Source organism: Haliaeetus albicilla, chromosome 1 (assembly GCF_947461875.1).
Source record: "Haliaeetus albicilla chromosome 1, bHalAlb1.1, whole genome shotgun sequence".
Taxonomy (NCBI): domain Eukaryota; kingdom Metazoa; phylum Chordata; class Aves; order Accipitriformes; family Accipitridae; genus Haliaeetus; species Haliaeetus albicilla.
The window spans coordinates 49329443-49349314 of NC_091483.1; the positions used below are offsets into that span (position 1 = coordinate 49329443).

The 19872-nt window shown below is 37.1% G+C and overlaps 1 protein-coding gene and 1 long non-coding RNA gene across 18 annotated transcripts in view; one reads left to right on the forward strand and one right to left on the reverse strand.

The window, feature by feature from the left end:
* LOC138686354 (uncharacterized) overlaps window positions 1–931 on the forward strand; it is a 112422-nt gene extending 111491 nt beyond the window's left edge. For both annotated transcript variants that reach the window (XR_011325694.1, XR_011325695.1), the window contains one exon: window positions 725–931. This is a non-coding gene — a long non-coding RNA (uncharacterized lncRNA). The remainder of the gene's footprint in view (window positions 1–724) is intronic.
* SORBS2 (sorbin and SH3 domain containing 2) overlaps window positions 1–19872 on the reverse strand; it is a 187472-nt gene that overhangs the window by 61298 nt on the left and 106302 nt on the right. For 10 of the 16 annotated variants that reach the window (XM_069788410.1, XM_069788463.1, XM_069788454.1 and 7 more), the window contains 6 exons: window positions 18209–18301; window positions 16465–16491; window positions 15334–15458; window positions 13756–14373; window positions 5944–6423; window positions 848–992 (listed from right to left, as the gene is read on the reverse strand). In XM_069788410.1, coding sequence (XP_069644511.1) covers window positions 848–992; window positions 5944–6423; window positions 13756–14373; window positions 15334–15458; window positions 16465–16491; window positions 18209–18301 — 1488 coding nt within the window. The remainder of the gene's footprint in view (window positions 1–847; window positions 993–5943; window positions 6424–13755; window positions 14374–15333; window positions 15459–16464; window positions 16492–18208; window positions 18302–19872) is intronic. The other 6 variants (XM_069788503.1, XM_069788494.1, XM_069788573.1 and 3 more) reach the window with 1 other exon arrangement.

The window sequence follows — 19872 nt, forward strand, 5'->3', positions numbered from 1 at the left end:
TATCCAAAACAGAATTGATAGGCCTTTAGATCAGTGAACTGGAAGCAATTAAAGAATCTAGAATTCTGTGATGTGGAGAAACCCATATATACAGTTTTTGTCCTTATTGCTATGATAAGAATAGCAGCATTTGTCTAAGCCGTAAGTCTCAGAGCGAGAACTGTCACCTAATAACCCCGCATGCGCAACAAAAAAGTAACCCCCAGAATCACATTTAAATTATTTTGCATGTATAGTCTTATCTGAACATGCAAAACACTGGTAGATAAAGCAGCAAGCAAATGATTGTTCTGGCAAAACTGGTTTATACTGGCAAAGTGCCTTTCTAAGGCTGGTCACATATTAAAAAAAAATAATTAACAATGCCCTACAAAAAAACCCAACCCATAGACAAATTATAGATTGACATGGCTTTAGGTTTTTAAAAGCCCAGAGCCCCTCCCTTTGTTGGCAGTGTTTCTACTGAAGATTACAGAAGTTGTGGGGAGAACCAATGTACAAAGTTAGCCCTTGGTTTCTTAAAGAAGGCAAAATCTGAAGGGGCTGCACAGGTTGAGCTATTTTGATATATGCTCTTTCCTCAGTAAAGCTAGTAGAAAGGTGGCAAGAGGTCACTCTTGCACAAATAAGTAATAAAACTTAATACTAACTCCAGTTCAGGATCACTACTGTATCTAATAATAAATGCTTTTTTTTTTTTATTTTATTTTATTTACTTCCCAAGGTAGATGAATAGACAATACCTTCATTATGGATGTGAAGCACTCTGCAATTGTTTGCAGTCTTTGCCACATGAATTGGAATATGTTGTGTAATGTATAAAGCAAACGTTCTGTGTGAGGCTTACCCATCATCCTGCCATGCTGCATGATAACAATGTTGGAATTGAGTGAAGCTGGTGGAGGGTAAGCTGAAGAAGGGGAAAAAGGCCTTTGAAAATGACTCACTGGGCTGGCAGCAGTGCCAGAGTTCCCATTCACTGTGATCTGAGCCTGAGAGAAACAAAACAATATGCCATTAAACTACACACAAAGCCCTCCCACTGCCATCCCAAACAAAGAGTAATGCAAGACTGTCATCCACACAACAATTACCAGTTGTCAGGTACCTAGCCATAATGGCATCTGCATTCACTGAAATACAAAACTCATCACAAGGGGAGCAGAATGTGTTCCTTATATACCTGGTACCTCCCCCCTTCTCTCCTTGTATGTGCTGTCTGTGAAGCATGCTGAAGTCATGGGAAGGTGACAGAAAGACCACGGTCAAGGCAACGAAGATGGCACAGACAAGGTCTGCAGCAGTCTGACAGCAATATAAAACGAAGATGGCAGTAAAAGTTCCTCTCATTGTGCAACAAAGACTGCCTGCCACAGATCACTCACTATTCCCTTAATGCACATGCTCAAGCCCTACTGATATTAATAGGAACTTCTGTGCAGACTGAAGGGAGAAGTCTCATTAAGATTAGCTAAAGAGAGTGAGCCAAAGCTTCTTTAAAAATGGAAGCCAGCTGGAGTGATTACGGGATGCTGATATGTAATCTATCACAATAAAAATAAATAGCACCAGTGAAAAAAAACCCAAACCCCACAACCACAAAACAACAGAACAAAATCAAACAAGTAAAATGGGAAAGCTAAGTAAACTGGCAGTATATAGCAGCATCACAAGCCATCTAGGCTTTAGTCACAAGAGGTACTTCTGAAACAATCTGCTTCCCTGCCCCCAGTTTAGAATCCCCACATCTGAGCTGTAGCACTTTTATGGGGAGTATTGCAAGGATTAAAACAGATACTAAGAAAGCATTGAATGAAACGAGTGGGTAATGAATATTTCAGCAGAAAAGGGAGGGAAGCTCTCTGTAACATCTCCTTTAATGCAGAATGCCTCTTTAAATCTGAACAAAATCAGAAGTGCTACAAATTTGCTCAATTTTATAGAACAAAAGAGAAGAACTGAAACATGCTGTAAATGTAAAACATGAGACTATCTGAAGCAGCAACGCATAAATAAAAAACATATTAAAAAGTATGTTATTTCTACATTTAAAAATGAAATGGTTCATGACCTCTTGTATACATTTGTGTTTTGGAGATTACTGATCTGATTTTAAATTTTTAATGTCTCTGCCTCCAATAGCTGAGAGAGTAAAATGAATTCTGGCTCCTATGCAGACATCATGTGAACTCCTAGATGAATCCAAGGCATTCTCATTTTAAGGATGCCTGTTTTCAGAACTGAGCTGAAAAGTTTGTGTTGTGGTGACGCCTCCATTAAAACTTCTGTGTTTAAATGTTTCCTCTCTTAATGAAGTCAAGAACCAAAATGTAAACTAAGTTGGCTTTTCTCACATCATCCTCCCCTCCAAAAGAACTTGGAGCTGTAGGGAATACAAAAGCTACAAGAGCTCAAAGATAGCATTTCAAGAGGTATGAAGCCACGTTTTCAGATCAGGTTCCTAGATGAGGCCAGCCATTTCTACCCTACTTCAGGGATTCACCCATTCTCTTTTCCTGCCTATTGTCTTTTTGGGAAAGCTTGTTTCTAAGGAAGACAGGGTGCAACTACGTCCAGAACCTTACACCTTCTTACTCATTTACTATGGCTTTTGTTTCTCTGAAGAGAGGAGCAGAACTAGTGTGAGTTCTTTGTAAAGTGGAAAGCTACTCCTATGAATTTCTGTAATAAAAAATTAAGATATTCCTGTGATGGGCTTTACCAAATAGCTGGGTTAGACAGTAAGGCTCTTACACTAAGTAGTACACAATATAATGAAAACAAGACCCACACAAGTAGCTGATGGACATCAGTCATAAATGTGTATGCGGCGGGTCCATATATGACATTATTGGGTTTGCTTCTGAAAGTTTTAGAGAGGATATCAGCTCAGCTATAATTTCTTAGTTCCTAATGACCTTCTCTTTGAGGAAAGTTTCTGTGAAGGTGGTTATTGCATTTGTTCATCTGATGCATCTTGCACTGGTGAGAGGGTTAGCTATAAAAGATAGTTTTGTGAAGTTTCAAGTTCCAAGGGCCTTTCCTGCCCTTGGAATCATTTGAGAACTACTGACATTTCAATCTGAGAGTGTGATGCTTTAGTTCCAAGTGACAGAGTCTGTTCCCAGGAAGTAAAGGAAGTAAAATCTTTAAGATGACTATTTGTGAATTAGACCTTTTACTTTCCTAGGTAATTTCCTTTGTGGGACAATAAGATGATACAGAAACTACTTCACCAAAACACACCTATTTTCCAGTTTAGTGGGAAGATAATCCTCATCTCTTTCTGTTGTTCATTTCCCTAGGCTCCTCCATTTATTTTTTTTTCTCCAGTATACTTCACCTGTGCTCCACTGCTAGCAGAGCCATCTAATTCTCCTGCTAGGTAATCAAACTCTTGTAAAGATTCCTCCTAGGTACCATGTTTACATTTCCTTTAATTTGCCTGAGCATCAGAAAAAGCAGCTCTCTCGACTTCTGAATCACAGCAGAGAAAAACATCTATTTGAGACTGGAGCTGCTTTCTAACTTTCTGCTGAGGCAGGCAGCAAAGGGACAGAGGTCCCATTATGGAGGTCTGAGCAGTTTTGTGCAACAACGCTGCACAGCACACCCCTGGCCTCAAGACGTTGAATTAGGCTAAAATACTCAGGATCAATTCTTGCAGCTTGAGACAGTCCTGGAACTCGGGAAAAGGCAAAAACCTAATGTGTACTTCCATTTCCAAGTTTCCATTAGATTCCACAATTTTAAACTACATAAACAAAAAGAACCCACAAAAATTACTTTATAAGGGAAATGTTCATAATTGGAATAGAGTCAGAAAAAATAGTTTCCAAACCCAGCTCTTCTCTGATTTTAACTCCAATTCAAAGCATAAGCCCAAGTAAGAATTAAAATTCTCATGCTTCAGATTTTCAAAGAATCTGTAATCTGTGACTAAAAGTATGGCCAATTAACCACAGTTTTATGTTTAGCTCTGCCTTTTGCCTGGAATATTTTACAATTTTGTTGATTCAGCTCTTCTTGATGTTTCTTCTTCTCATAAGATGTGCTGCAAAACCTTTTTGCCTAAGCTCTTATTAAGGACCTCAAGAATAAAGAAACAACCCCAACGTCTTTGAAAGCGTGGTTCTGTCTTATGTGGGCACAATGCTAGATGGCACAATCCTGTATTACTTTTATTGTTTTCTCAGCGGTTTTCATCTACAAAACCAACAGGACTCTCCTTTGAGAATGAAGATCACTATAGAAGTAGAGCCACTAGCAGCACACGTGTGTGTGCCACCAGCTTCACCATCATTTTCTCATTTCACTGATAGATTTATAGTCATCTCACCCTCCTCTACAGAGGATGGGAGACAAAGACTTTTCTACACTGTAGAGGTGGGTCTTGCCAGCAGTTTAACTTCTGTGGGGCTCTTAGGACTGTTTGGGCATTTATGTCCTTTGGTGGGAGACTCATCCTTTGTCCATTAACGGTGAACAACTGCTATGCTCATCCTTGCGATGTCTAAGAGAAAAAGTGGCAGTCAGATCTGACCATACCATATACCTCTACAGGGAGACTACCCGAAAAATGGAAGAAGGAAGGATTGTTCGCTTCTGCTTACAAAAATGGTGCTCAAAGAAAACAAACACAGTTAGCTAATTATTTTAGGTTAGAAGAAAATATAAATGTTCCATGCTTCCCATAGCTAGTAAATGGTCACGTAGTGATTGTGCCTTATTTACAAAGACCAGTCTATATTGATTACGGTATCTGCTTACAACTACTGGGCTGTATGCAGATTCACAGTACTGATTCTTTAAAAAAAAGAAGTTTCAGAGCTGTGTTACAAGACTTAGGAATGACAGCTTTTACATGCCTGTTATTAATATTATTTTTTTAAACAGCATCCAGAGCCCTGACAACAGATCGTTGACATTCCAGGTGACTATGCGCAAGTTTGGTCTCAAAATACTTTTTATAAAATATACATGAAACTTTAAAAATACATACACTGTTTGCTCTTTTCAGACCTGCAAATGATGGCATACTGAAGTATTTGTACAAAGTTTGAACACTGTTGTGACCCAGTAAAACTTTGGTTTCAGAACATCTCTGTTTTGTAATTCAGCAATGAATTGCTCTATCTAAATGAAAGCTTTGTTCTGACTCATTTTAATGATGCAGATAATCTCAAAAGAAATAAGAAGTGATCTGGATTTGACCCAAATTCCATACCTTCTTTCTACCATATGGGAGTGTACTAAGGTACAGAAAAGTGAATGTACATATAAAATGTCTAATAGCATGCTGTTTTTTCCCTTGACTTAACCAAGAGAAAAATAACAGACACTTGGGTACTACAAGATTACTTATGAAGTTCACTCCTGTAAGAAACTGTGCTTAGGAGAGGAAAAGGTTAGTTAGAGGAGAGAAAAACAGTTTCGTGCAGTCAGTGGTCATGGCTGGGGAAAAAAATGCGTTAAATATTGCAAACATTTACTATGAATTTACAAGTTATACTACTGAAATCTGTACCTCAGTATAACCCCAAAATGGTGGTAGCCCAGAGGCTACAAACTCCACAAACCTGTACGTTGCTAACAATATTTTAAACAAATCTCTTAAAACTCTACAGACCGCTTGCTTTTAATGCATTTGGAACAGATATTTATTGAATTTATTTTCATTTATTTTAAGCAAAGTGTTTGATACACCGTAGCTGACCATACAACTGTGCAACAACTTAGTATCATTTTCTTATTACCAAATCTGCTATGCCAATGATTTTTTTTTTAAACAACTGCTGCAAAACATACTGTCAGACTGTGAACACAGAAAACTACTAATGGCATACTTGTCTGTGTAACAGGATAACAGACAAGTTTGAATTCTTTTCCCCTTTGACAACCTGTTTGAACAAAATGGAGGAGGAAAAAAGGAAGCATAATTACATGAGAAGTGGCAGCAGTGTTGGTTAACGTGGTGCCATCTGACACAGCAGACATCTGGCTCAAGGTTGGGGAAGGTGTTTCAGAGCAGTCAGTAGTATCATAGCTACAAGTCTGCAGCTCATCTAGAATGGCTGTGGAGGACTCACTCACTGTGCGGGAGGAGCACTCACTCATGGCAGAATCTGTGCTTACAGAGGCTGTTTCATTCCTGTGGATAATACCTTCAGAAGCTAGGTATGGGCATTTATATGAAAACTGTGAAAGGGCTGGGGTTTTATAAAAGCGTGAAGGCAAAAAATCATCAAGCGTTGGCAAAGAATATGGTACTAGATGGGTGCCACTGTCTGGTGAGAAAGAGGCTCTGTTAACTGGTACCACAGGAGGAGGAAGAGGCAGTGGAGAAGCTTCTGTTGCTGTTTGTCTGTGTGTCTGTGAAGCATTTACCTCCATCACAGGGGCAGTTACTTTCTGGTTTCCAAGCTGAGATTTGAGGAAAAAAAATAAGAAAAGAAACAGATTACCAAATGAATAAAAAACTTTTCCCTTTGCCTCTTGCTGTGTGTAGGAGAATTACAAAAGCGTAAGTTTTTCAGCAGCCCGAGGAAGTTCACATTCACATGGATTAGGAAATGAATCAACCACGCTCTATATTAAAGTAGGAAAACATGAAAGAAATGAATGCATCAAATACTAGTGGAAGCAATGCCAGAAACCATAGTGTGCTGGGGATGAATATCCATAAGGTACTGCATATATTAATGATCTTAGTTGTGCATCGAGAAGGTTCACACTACTTTATACTTCACATAACTATGAGGCTAGAGAATGTCATGTTCATTTTGTTTGTAAAAGGAAAAAAGGATCTGCAAGTCTAATCTCTGTAAATGTTGCTCTCTTTTTTGTCAAGGGGCAGGTATCATTTTGAAATTAAGTGTAATATACAGATAGGCAGGAGTGCAAGCTAAATGGAAACACTAATATTGAATGTTCATATGATCCGCAAGCAATAGGTTGGGGACTTTTTTGCCCCTTGTGACTGAATACATCTTCTCCACTGCCTCTAATAAAAATGTTTGGATGATCTTAGAATTTCCAAGCACCCTGGAAGCACCCTGTCAGCCTACTGGATAAGGTGTACGCATAGCAGCCTTTTCGACATTAGAGGACACAAGGATAGTTAGGGTAACTGGTATAAATCTGAGGAACAACAAAGACTGGGAGCACAAGAACAGGACAGGGATGACTTCATACTGAAACAAAACACACTAGTTGTTTGGCTTCAGTGTAATTCCTTAAAAGTATAAGGGAACATCCTCATGAGAGGGCTTCTGAAAACTGCCACACAATATATGAGCTTTATGTTCTGTTATTTCAAATCAGTCACAGGACACCGGGTTTAAACTAGTCCTGACACTGGCTTTTTGCATCTACAACTTGTTTTTGAATTATAGATACATGGAAAGCATGTTGCCATCCAATCTTCGTTAAACAGCTGCACAAATTCTTCTACACTGCCTATTAGCCACAAGCTTTCAATCCATTCCTGAAGTACATCAAAATCCTGTCTACTTCAGCACTAATGGTTTCATTCTTGATAGGGCTGAGGAACTCCAGAATAGCTGCAGGGAAAGAGCATTTACGATTTTAAATTTATGTAAAATACAGGACAGTAATATACTATATGCAGTAATTACTACTTAAAAAAGCAACATTTACTCATAGATATCACATTGTTACCAATAATATTATGGTTATTTCCTATGCTCAGAATAGGCAGATGTCTTTAACTCTAATCATTCAAAAAATGTTTCAAGCCATCAGATTAAAATGCCATTTTGGCATTTTAATACAAAATCTGAAAATATCTTCTAAAGCCCTTATGGAAGACTTGGAACACAACCCAGTTTGTGCTACTTATGAGAGGTCACTGGGGGTCCAGTTCCATAATTCTTGCTGAGATCAACTAGAATTTACCCAAATAACCTTACTGAGGTCAACGGGACCATCCCTATGAATAAGCATTTCAGAAAAGAATCTTAAGCATGTGAACAGATATCCATCACTTGTTCCAAATGGTTCAAAAGAACTCTTTGGCATTACTGGATCTCTGGGGTACACAAAAATAGCCAGAAGCTGCTGTTAAAATCTGCAGTTAAAACACTGATGAGACTTAGTCAAGCAGCTTAAAATCCAAATCTTATTCACAGCAATGTTTCAAATCTACAACTGAAAAAAACCCCAAAACCTTTCCATAGAGTAAATCTGAACAGATTACTTCTTAATCAGAAAATCAATGATTGACTGTATGACTGTAAAAGGATATGATTTTTAGAGATAACTAATTTGACAATGGAAACCTCAAAAGAACAATGGAATACTATTAAAGTAATTTCATGAAAAGCAATCAAACGCAGATGTGAAACAGCTGGTTATACAGCACAGTATATCAGGTGTTTAAGATGTGTGCATTTACGTACACATATAAGAAACAGTAATTTCACTTCACAGATACATAAAGGGAAGACAGAACCATCATTCATGATGAATTTCACCATCCATGTCATAATTCAAGATCTCCAGCAAACGACATGAACCAGGAGATCATAATGCAATTATGAGGCAGAGCCAATTTCTTGAGACCAGCTATCCTCTCAGCATCCCCAGAGGAAAAGTTACATATGACTGAGCCAAAATATGTAAATTGATCTCTAAATTGTTAAAATAACAGGAAATTTTGGAGACTTGAGAAACCTAGTAAGCCTTCTGGCTTTGAACTGAGAAGATTGCCTGCATGCTTGAGAAAAGAAGGGATGGACAACACAAGAACAGATATTCAGGGTGCATCCAGAGAGCTAGTGAAATTGAGTTCTTAAAGAATTAAAATTCATTGTGTTTGGCAAATAATAGCTGATTTCATCAAGCCAAATTCTTAAAAAGAATATAAAGTTATCATTCTTACAATGTGGGTAGAAGGAATGCAGCAATTCTAGGTACTGATTCCTAACATGAAGTTTCTCAGCTTTGTAGAGTAAAACTTAAATATTCTGCCTAGTTCTAGAATTCTGTCATAGGTACAACCATCACTCTGGGAAAGAGTGGCTGAAATGGTGATTTAAAACAGCATTATTTTTGAAAACTGATTACACCATTTCAAAAACATGGAAAGTTGGTAATCTTTAAACAGATACATTTGGCTACTACTAATCCATATTTTTCATCACTGCAAAAACTATGAGAAGGACAAGGCTGAATGCGTTCCAGAAAACTTTTAATACCAGTTCCATTCAGTGTGCTTCAGATTAGGTTTGTTATTGTTATAGCACAAGAAACGCTAGCAGAAATCAGGCGGATTAAATGCCAAACAAGTACTTAATCAATTAGAATGATGAAAAACTAGTTAGACTACATAATTATCTTAGGTTGTGGAGCAACGCTTGAGAGAGAGAGAGAAATGTCATCACAGTCCTAAAGTGAACTGAAGGTCTGAAGCGCAGCTTCCTGCTGGTCCTTAGAAATGTTCACCTTCCATCAAATAGTAAAATGTCAGGCCTGAAGAATACAATTGCTACCCAATTCACATGAAGTAGACATGTGACCCTAGTACGGGTTTCAAAACCAGTCATCTACCATTTTAATGCAAGATCTGTGGGGAGTGATGTGAGATTGCTAATGACACCAAAGTGCTGGCCTTGCTTCAACAGTCAAGACACAGATAAGGAGACTCAGAGATAACTGAATAAATCCATTTTGTTAATACACAGCAGAGTTTAGTAGTCAACAATCAAATTACACCCATACCCTTGCACAAATGGGTAAAAATACCTCTGGTTTTAATTGTTAAAAGCTGATGTCAAAATCTCCAAACTGACACTGCAAGTTATATCCTATGCTCACTTTTACTACCTAGTCTTCTTATTCTAAACTCATTACAAGGAGGTGGAGCTCAGCCCTTGTGTAAAACCACGGTAGTGATACAGAACTTAAAATGAAAATTATGTGCTCGATTTTGCTTGCCATCTGTCCCCCAAACATTGAAACCTGTCTTCTCTCCCTTCTACATCACTCAATGTATTGTCAATACCTAACAAACAGTAATGTATTAGATAAAACAATTCAGAAACAATTTTTCTAATTTCAGGGTTATTTTCCTTGATTCACTTGTCTGCAGCTATAAGGCTGGCCAAAGAAACACTTTCATAAACATCTAGTAGCATAGATTTTATTCCTCCAGGACACCAGGACTAAACCAAGTGTTCACTCATCTATGGAATTCAAACAAACAGGACAAATGTTTTGCATCCTCAGTTTTATAGAGCAGTATCTAGAACAAGAGGATGCTTAGGTGTTTATTTCAGAAGATGCAGCTCAGAATTCTTCATCAGTTTATAACTTTTTCTTATTAAGAAATTTGGACAACAGAATTTACCTCCATCAGTCTCATACTAACAAACACTAATTTCTCTGCTGAAATAATTAGGTTATTTCTCCCATATCTGCAGTATGGTACAGAAGAGCAGCAACTCTCGAGACTATAATAATGAAAAAAATTTGAGTAACTTGAATACTTCTCTTTTCATATATATTTTTAAGGGGTTTAACCTTTCTCTGAGTAGGAGTGTTTAAAAAATGTCACTTGGTGAGTCATAGCACACTTCTGCTTGCTCCTAAAGTTTCAGCAGATAAGCTCTGAAATGAAGCACAAATAGGAGCACAAACATAACAAGATACATTAAAGAATACTGCAAAATTGTTATGCATGAACTTGGAGCATACAAGCTCTCTTTTGGCTGTATTTTTCCAGCTTTGTGACATAATATAGTTGTACGTATTATTCCCTACACACGTAGATACCCACACATGCACAGTATTTCTCATTCACCACATCTTAAGAAGTGATGATTAGCCAATCTTACCTCATTCTCCTCCACATACATAAACCCAGATGCAGAGGGAGAGTTGTTTGTTCTTACAGAGCCTTTCTAAAAGTATTTGATTGGATTTTGAGGGTTTCTGTGGTGGCTTTGAACATTGCTGGTGGGTCAGATCTGCAGTCTAAGACCATCCCTAGAGGATATAGCTTAACATAACACACTATGATCTCCATATACAAAAGTATTTTAACTGCTGCACAAAGACCTGTAGCGCTTGCAAATCTAAAACAATTTAAAAAATGAAAGTACTATCATGCATAGTATACTGAAAGTTAATTTGTCTGTGCAAGAGAAATTGTGAACTTTGCAAATACCATGAGATACAGCACTAAGGGGGATCATAATTTTTAGCATTAGTTAGAACAGTTCCAAGATTTCAACCAGAGATGAGAGTCAGAAAAGAAATCTTTTTAGACATATAGCTGTAGCCTTTATTGCTAACTGTAGCCCATGGCATCTTGGCTTTGGGACCTCACCTGATGCAGAATTTTACACCACCTCACATGCTGATTTGTGCTTTCAGCTATGTGTTTTCAGCTATGTGTTTTAACACAGAGCTAGGAAAACCCACTGGTTCCATGAGTCGATTGTGATGCCAGATACACCTCTTCATACTAATGTTTAGAATTTATTTCAAAGTTGAACATCAGGGAGGATGTCAGCTGAATTTTGCAGGCAAGAGATCAATAAATGGATGCAGTTTGAAAAACTGGCTACATTCCTTAATGATCCCTGTGATCAACTGAAATTTTTATCATTTTATTCAAAGAAACCCAGCTGCCAAATTTCTGATCATTCTTCCCACACACTGAAACCAAGGTGAAGGCAGAAAAATAAGTGTAGAATTGCCAAACAATTCACAGCTACTTTTCTGACTTTTGTCAGCTCATAGTGAAACTAAAACAGATTCTAAAATAAAAAGAAATTGAAAAATTAGTTTTGACTTTTAAAATTCTAAAAAAAAAGTAGCTAGAAGATAAATTATTTTTAGTTATTCTGATTAGAGTTTGAATATTATTCTGGATCATAAAAAAAGGTATTTCCCCCAATTCTTGTTAGCTGTCATAAAATCACTTTCTGTTTGAGAGACACTTTGATTTATCTAAGCATATATAAATGAATCTTATTGCTAACAGGCTGAACAACTATTTTTAAATGAAAAGAAAACGTATGACACAGAAAGTGTATTGGCCACACCTACACCTGTTCTACTATCTGACCGTATCCCTTGATGCCCATATTTAAAAGGCTTGCAAGCCTGCCTCCTATAATCTTCATACCTACCCTCTCTACCAGAAAAAGCTCTTGCTCAGCCTTCATTACTGTTTCTGACATGATTTCTTTACTGTGGCTCTTGCTTGAACTGACTTGTTTTACTTGACAAAAATCACTGTTTCTTCTCAAGGGTAAAGCGACTTGTTTTTCTCAAAATATTCTAAATTCTATGTAGCCTAATAGAAGCGTTTAAGATGATAGTTTTGTCTCTAATCTTGAAAAGGACAAATGTGATTAATTCTTCACTGCTCCCATTTGTTAATGGAGTGAATTCAGAAGGAGCATTGCAAATTGTTGCCGTGTAATTTCACACAGCTTTGTTCTGATCAAAATTTTTATTTGGGAGTTGAAGGGGGGAATTGACATATTACAATTTGTAAAACTATCCTGTAGCTAATGCAGATACTTGTGGCTTCCAGAGTAAAGACTTGGTTGAATGTGATGCTTTAAGGGAACCACAGTCTGAGAGAACAGATGTGTTACTAGTATTGATGATAGGGCTGTCAGCAGACTTTAAGCTTGCAAGATTGTGCCATATTTACTTCAGAGTAGCCCCACTGATTTCAGCAGAACTAGATGAACACAAATACATCATGATGGGATCCTCACTCAGACAAAGCTTTGAGGCAGATATGCCTAGACCTATAGCAATCCCTACCTCCAACTGAAAAGCTTTCAAACTCAGATAAGCTGTTATATTGGTAGACATACTAGAATAATTAACTTTTTAAATAGAAAAATCTTAATGTGACTAGGTAAAGCAGAGTAGAAATAACAAAGTTTGTTCAGAGCTCTCCTTTTGCCTAGTATGTATTTGCTGCTGCTTTATTGCTCCCAGGCTTATTTTATTTAACTCAGTAACTTTCTGAATGGCTATAAATCTTGCTCAGACTCCTCTGGTCCTACACTGTGTGCTTGATATACCCATTTCTCCTAGATGACATCAGTATAGTTAACAAAGAATTCTCATCTCAGTAGGCATAGGGTATAGGGGAAAGAGGGACTAAAAGTTCAGTGCCTTGTGATGCTTCGTGTAGAGGTGGTTGACAAAAGATTTTACCAACCCATTTTCTTTAAAAAGCGCTATTGCACAGGACACATAGGAGACAGCAGTGATTAGCCTTGCAGAAAGCACTGACTGACAAAATATATTTTTGGTGGCCCTAGAAAACTGGCAGAACTGCATTTATAGAAATCCCCCAACCCCACCATTTTCTATCCATAGTTGATCCTTCCAGCACCTGCGGCAGCATAACACTAATGCAACCCCCTCTAGGAAGAGCCACTTAAGCAGATGCATCACCTACAATTCACTGATTTCCTATTGTGCATTTGCACTCTATAAAGTGCTCACAGAGGAACAAAGAAGTCAACCTTCTAGCTCAGCTGGGTTAATGTTTCTTTTTTTTTTTTTTTTTTTTTTTGCAATAGCCTTCCAAAAACTTCACGTTTTGTTCAGTTCTGTTTTGATGTTTTGATCCATGTGATAGGTAGTTTTACCCAGAAAACACAAGGTCTAACTTTGATAATGTAAGTATAACTAAACAGACGGTTATTAAGTGATTCATGAATGATCTAAAATAAAAGATGGAAAAATTAAATATACCACATGGCATTCTGCAGCCTGTGAAGAAGGAAGAACTGTAGACTTTTGTCCCAAATCCTTTGAAGACATCTTTGAAGTGTCTGGAGAAATACTAGGTGGATGTTCTTGGATTTCAGGCTCTGCTTTATTGTCAGGGATGGGAGCTATCTGAATGGAAAGAGACGCTGTGTGTACCTCAGGCACAGGGTTACAGGCAGGTGAGACAGGCCTTTGTGGAAATACTGGCACTTCAACAGGCTTGAGCTGTTGCTGTGTATTACAATGAATGCTACTCGCTGGGTCACGTGTCCGGGTTAATTTCAGGGTCGATACCCTACGTTTTTGAGACTGTTGCCTTTGGCCTTGATGGAGAGTAGTACTAATACCAGCTACTGTGCTTGTGCCTGCACTGGAGATTGAGGTCAGTGGTTTAATGATTTTTTGTGCATAGGACACACTTGTGTTAGATATTTGAGAAGACATTGTCTTCTGGACAGACTTCTCGTTAGTGTAATAGGCAGTATCTGTGGGAAGGTGTTTAGCTGGACTGGTTGTTACTGCCTCGAGATTAATTTCATTCTTGTGATTAGTTACTCTTGCTTTCCGAAAGCTTTCTTTTCTAGGGGGTGGCAGAGGTGCCTTATTTGCCAAAAGCATCCACACACAGCAAAATAACATTAAAGAAGAAACAGAAAGAAAGTAAATGTTAGCAGGAGATATAACTCAATTTGACTTTTATCTTTAAATAAAGAAACTAGCAACTTAAGGGGCTTCATCCCAACATTACTCAATTCAATTGAAAATTGAATTGGTCAGGTTCCCACCACCTTTTGCTGTGCAGGACTGTATGGCTTGTGTTTAGAAAGCCAGATGTTCCATTTGCTCAGAGTAAACTGGGATCAGAAGGGAGCCCACAATAGTCCATTTCCTTTTAAAAAAACAATTATTACACTGAATAAGAATTATTACTGCGAAATTGTTCAGATATGTAAGTAATTTCCAAAATGTACTCCATGATCTTAGATAACAAGCTATTATTCACAAGTAATACACATACATAAAACACACAGAATTGAATTAAAATAGTAACAAACAGTATTGACATTTGTATGTTAATCTTTTTTGGACAGATAAATATGTTTCCAAGTTAAGTGGTTTTTTTTTAATGTGCTCTAATTATATTGTTCTGCAAAACAGGCAGCAACATTGCCTACCTTATAATTAATAAACCTTTATCTTCAGATATTATTTTGATGACTGATGCATTTCTCCAAGTGTAAAATACTAATAAATACTCTTTGAAGTCTGACAACACTCCTAGAAAGCTTTTATTGGTGTATGACCTACTTTTATTTAGCTGGCTGTCTTGTTCATTGAAAGCAATTTCTGGTAATTAACCTGGAGGCATACATCCTCTGTGGAGTATACTTTATCTATGCAGTAGAACAGTTTGTAACGCCCCATATGAACAGGTGATTTGCACTATCGGAAAGACATCAGGATGATGTTCCATTGAGGTATCACATCTATGTATGCTCTCCCCCAAGAACAACCCACACACAAATACCAAAGCATGAAACTTGGTGTGTTCAGTTTTACCTGAGTTGGTGATTTTTTATCCTGCAGATTTGGCCGCACGCTCCTAAAACCTTTTGCTGTAAGAGATGAACTGCTAGCATCTCCATTCAGTGTCTCTCTACTTCCATCATTGTAAGATCTCCAAGCTTTTGTGAGGAAAAAAGAATAAAATAGTTTTGGTTTTTTTCTTTTGTGATTAGTAGATCTCTATATTGCTATCATCATAGCAACTCCGCTATTAAACAAACTGTGGAAAAGTTTAGCTACTACACAACTGACATTGCTGCTGGTATAATCATGGAATTTATAAGAACAGGGCTAAAGCTACCACTTCACAAAATATTTATCTTTAAAATTTAGAAAACTCAAGCATTAACAATACTGCCATTTGATATCTCCCCACAACATTCATATATACTATGGATTTTAACCTTGGGAGTCCTTTTGAGACATTGGTGCTTCAGCCCCCATATAAAGCAGGCTGAAGTACTTCCACAGATTAGGTTCTTGAACTTCACAGCTGCATCAGCTTTTGAAAAACATCCCAGCTTGCTTAAAGTTAGTTGGTCATGGCAGTTTCACCAGATTTCACCACAATACCTGATTAGTTGTTCCAATAATGCATCTTATTTCCAAATCTGAATGACCCCTCAATTTTCCAACCAACTAACCATGTTTTGTCTCTATTCTCAGAGCCGAAGGGCCCCCAGGGCATTGTCCAAACATAGAGGAAGATACTATCCTACCTCAACAAGTTACAGATTTGAAGACAAAACATTGTAAGAGGCTGGGAAAAGTAACACATTATGTGAGCAGGTTGCTAAGTGAGGTGGGCAGAACTTGCAATCCTGAGTAAGGGAGTAAAAATAAAATAGCAAGTGCCACTGAAGCTAAAGGTGGCAAATTAGCAGTCTGTATTCTCCCACACAATTCATTCTCTGACAACACATACGGTGTTATAGGAAACACTGCTTTCAAATGAGACCTGAATTTGAGGTCTTAACCACTTGCAATTATTATTACAATTTCAGTGATGCTTTCCTTAAAGAATGTGGATATATGGAGTAATGAAATCAAATAAATGGAAGATTTTTATAATTCATCCACTTACATGGTATTACACGGATGCATAAATATCAGTGTTTTATTTACCTGAATCTGGAGACTGAGAATCAGAGCCTGAAAAAGAAACATCTAATATTAATTTGTGTCAGAAATAAAAACATGACACAACTTGAAAAATATTATGAGTCCTTTTGTTCAGTTACCTAATTCCCTCCTGTTATCTAAGCACACCTCAGAATATTAGACCATAGGTAACTGTGCAATGTTCATTGCACAAATTCTACAGGTTATAGTGTGCTGAGAGTTACTGTTATTTAATCACTGCTATTTCAGACAGCCAGTAACAAAGAAATACTTGCTGTGGGTTTTTTTTCTAGTAAATAATGCGATATACTATCATCTAAAATCTAGATAGCAAAAGAAATATCATCCCTTTAAGATGAGCTGGAAAGGTTTAATCTGAAACCAAGAAAATGCCTACAGATTCTGTCAGGATTTTCTCTCCCCCTTCACACCAGAATGTGTGATGCTTTCTTCATCACTTCAAAGCAAAACACAGAAACCGATACATACATACTGCCAGCACAGAAAAGATTTTAAATTCTGGTGGTTTTTTGAATTACTTGTAGATATATTAGTGGTTTTTTCTCCTAAAGAAACTAAAATAACAACATCTCTAAACAAATTAAAAATATTTTAAATGTACAATAATTATAGTACTAAAAGCACTCCTTATCACTTGCAACAAAGCAAGACATTAAGAGATATGTATCACATGCTTAAGTGATAAAAATTTGTTAGAAGGGTTGCTAAGAAATAAGAACCCAATGTTTTCTTAAGTTTACATACATGCAGTAATCCCAATAATACTTCCACTATCCTTACAAAGAGTAGCAACCAAATTTTTAATTTGCTTCATAAATTCTAACAGTTCTTATTCCTGGGGATTAGTCTTACCCTTGAGAAGATCTACAAAACAAAGACTTTATCTTGCAATTATTTTCTGGATCATTCTTTGTTCACCTTCCTGCATTATGCTTGTTTGGTGTGAACACTGCATGTTCAGATTGGTGTAAATTAGTCTACATCACTCAAGATTCCTTACTGATTTATACGTACAACTACCTAATTCACCAGTGAACCTGGGCAGCTGATATCCGTTAAGATTAAATTTTGCAAACCCAGACATGAGTATTGCTAAGAAGCTGTTCTGCCTGTGTACTGAATATTCTGCATGTTTTTATTGTTTTAAACATTTTTAGGAAAACATGCTTGATAAATTTTTTTTTAAAGTTAATCTGGCTTCTGACACCAGACCTGAGTATTGCTAAGAAGCTGTTCTGCCTGTGTACTGAATATTCTGCATGTTTTTATTGTTTTAAACACTTTTAGGAAAACATGCTTGATAAATTTTTTTTTAAAGTTAATCTGGCTTCTGACAATCATTTTACAATAACATTCAGATTCTTTTCCTTTGAGAAGAGTTTTTAAAGCAAGTTGCAATAAACAAAATTTGTAATAAACAAAACCTACTTTTCATGCTATGTTATCTTGAAAAAAAACAAACAAGGGACATAGCACTCAAAGGCAAAATTAATTAATAAATAACTGATTTTTCCTAAGTCTTCCTAATTTTTTTCATTAATGGCTACTAAGCATATGCAGAGAGAAATTAAGACCACTTTTTAAAGAGCATTGTAGAAGTAACAGACCTGTCAGTGGAACAGAAAATACAGTTACCCTTCTCCTTCTTGCAGAGTAATATTGCAGGAATGTGTAACACTATAGAAAAGCCATTCAGGAGTATTATCGCACTGGTTAGGGGTTATACCTGAGGCCAATAGGTTTGGAGAACTCTGAACTCTCTTCACAGCTGTTAATGTGACAGACATTGCAGCACGTTTGTGAGCACACCCACCGCTATCTGGAAGCACAAAACAATACAGACAGCAGCCCCAGACAAAGGGAGCAAGCACATGCAACATATCACAGTGTGAGATACACCAAACATATGTGAAAATAAGCATGCAGTTAGGGAACTGCTGCAGGAACGTGTAAATTTACAAGTTTCACGGATTAGCAGAACACATAAAATTTCTCAAGCTTTAAATAACAATAAACCTCACAGAAAATAAGTAAAGAAAGCAATATTTAATAGTTAATCCACTAGGGAAATATATACATTCTGTTACCTGAAAGACTGCTTAATTATAGCTAATTAGTAAAAAAACCCAAGTAATCAAGATGAAAGATTAAGCATTCCAGAGTAATATTAATCAGTAATCTGCACTGTAAAATAATTTCATTGTATGCATTAGAAAGACATCATTCATAAACTAAGCTTATGTTTGATCAGCTGACAAAGTGCTTTTGTTCAGTCTTTTGGATCCTTTAAGCTCAAGAAACAAAATTACTAAGGATGCCATAATTTTTTCGTTGTTTTGGTGGAACACCCTTGCTCTTCCTCCCCCTCTTCTTTTTTTATCTAACAGAAGATTAAAAAATATATGTCTGGAACCCAATAACATCCCGAGGGAATGACTAGAAATTTAAAATCACTCTGAACAACCAGGAATGGAAAAAACCTTTCTTCTGGACCTTGCATGACTCCTTTCTTTCCTCAGTCTCTACTCTTCTCTCACTTGGAGCTCTCATTCTGTTTTATAAATACTTTGTTACTATTAGAAGGTAGCTTTCCCAGAACTTAGCTTTTTAGCAACTCTATCATAGTTGTAAAAGCAAGTTAATAAATATTCTTCCTGACTATATTTAACTAGAATATTTTTCTGCTCTTTACTATAATAATTATTTTAATTTTCATATTTGATATTACTGAAATTTTATACAGGGCCCCACTGAAGTAAAGAAGAACCAGAACTACAATAGAGGCCCTAACGGTTTTTATATCTGCGTCCTATGACAGGGAGTTTTATAAAATTATGCTTAAGGAAGATGTGCAACCTATTAGTAGAAAGTATTTCCTATGATAGCAGTAATTTGAGCCACAGAGACATCTTTAGCCCACACCTGCAAGAGAAGTGAGCTCCTGGTATTTCTTTGCCCATTCCAGTATTCCCCCGAAATAGCAGAGCCCTCTGGCCACAGGTCTGGCAGGATATGCATTAAGTAGTTGTTAACGTTGGCAAGCATCAGAGCCACTGCCCCAAGTTTAAGCAGTTCCAAAGACTGATTGCCCATTCCAAGTCTCAAGGCAAAAGGCCAAATGATTTCAGTGAGCAATAGTCAAAAGCAATGCATCACCCACAATTAATTACTGGTGCTGTACATGTGAAACAAAGACAATGGCTATCAAATCTGCACATTTGTTTTAGTCTGCCTATATAAATATAGAATGGCAATGGTAATTAAAACCACATTTTCCATTCTTGCATTCCCTCCCCCTGTGACATACACCAGAAGTAATTCCAAGGTGATTTGATGATGTGTTGATATTGAGGTTCTGTTCTTATCCGAATATTGGCAGACTTTTAACAA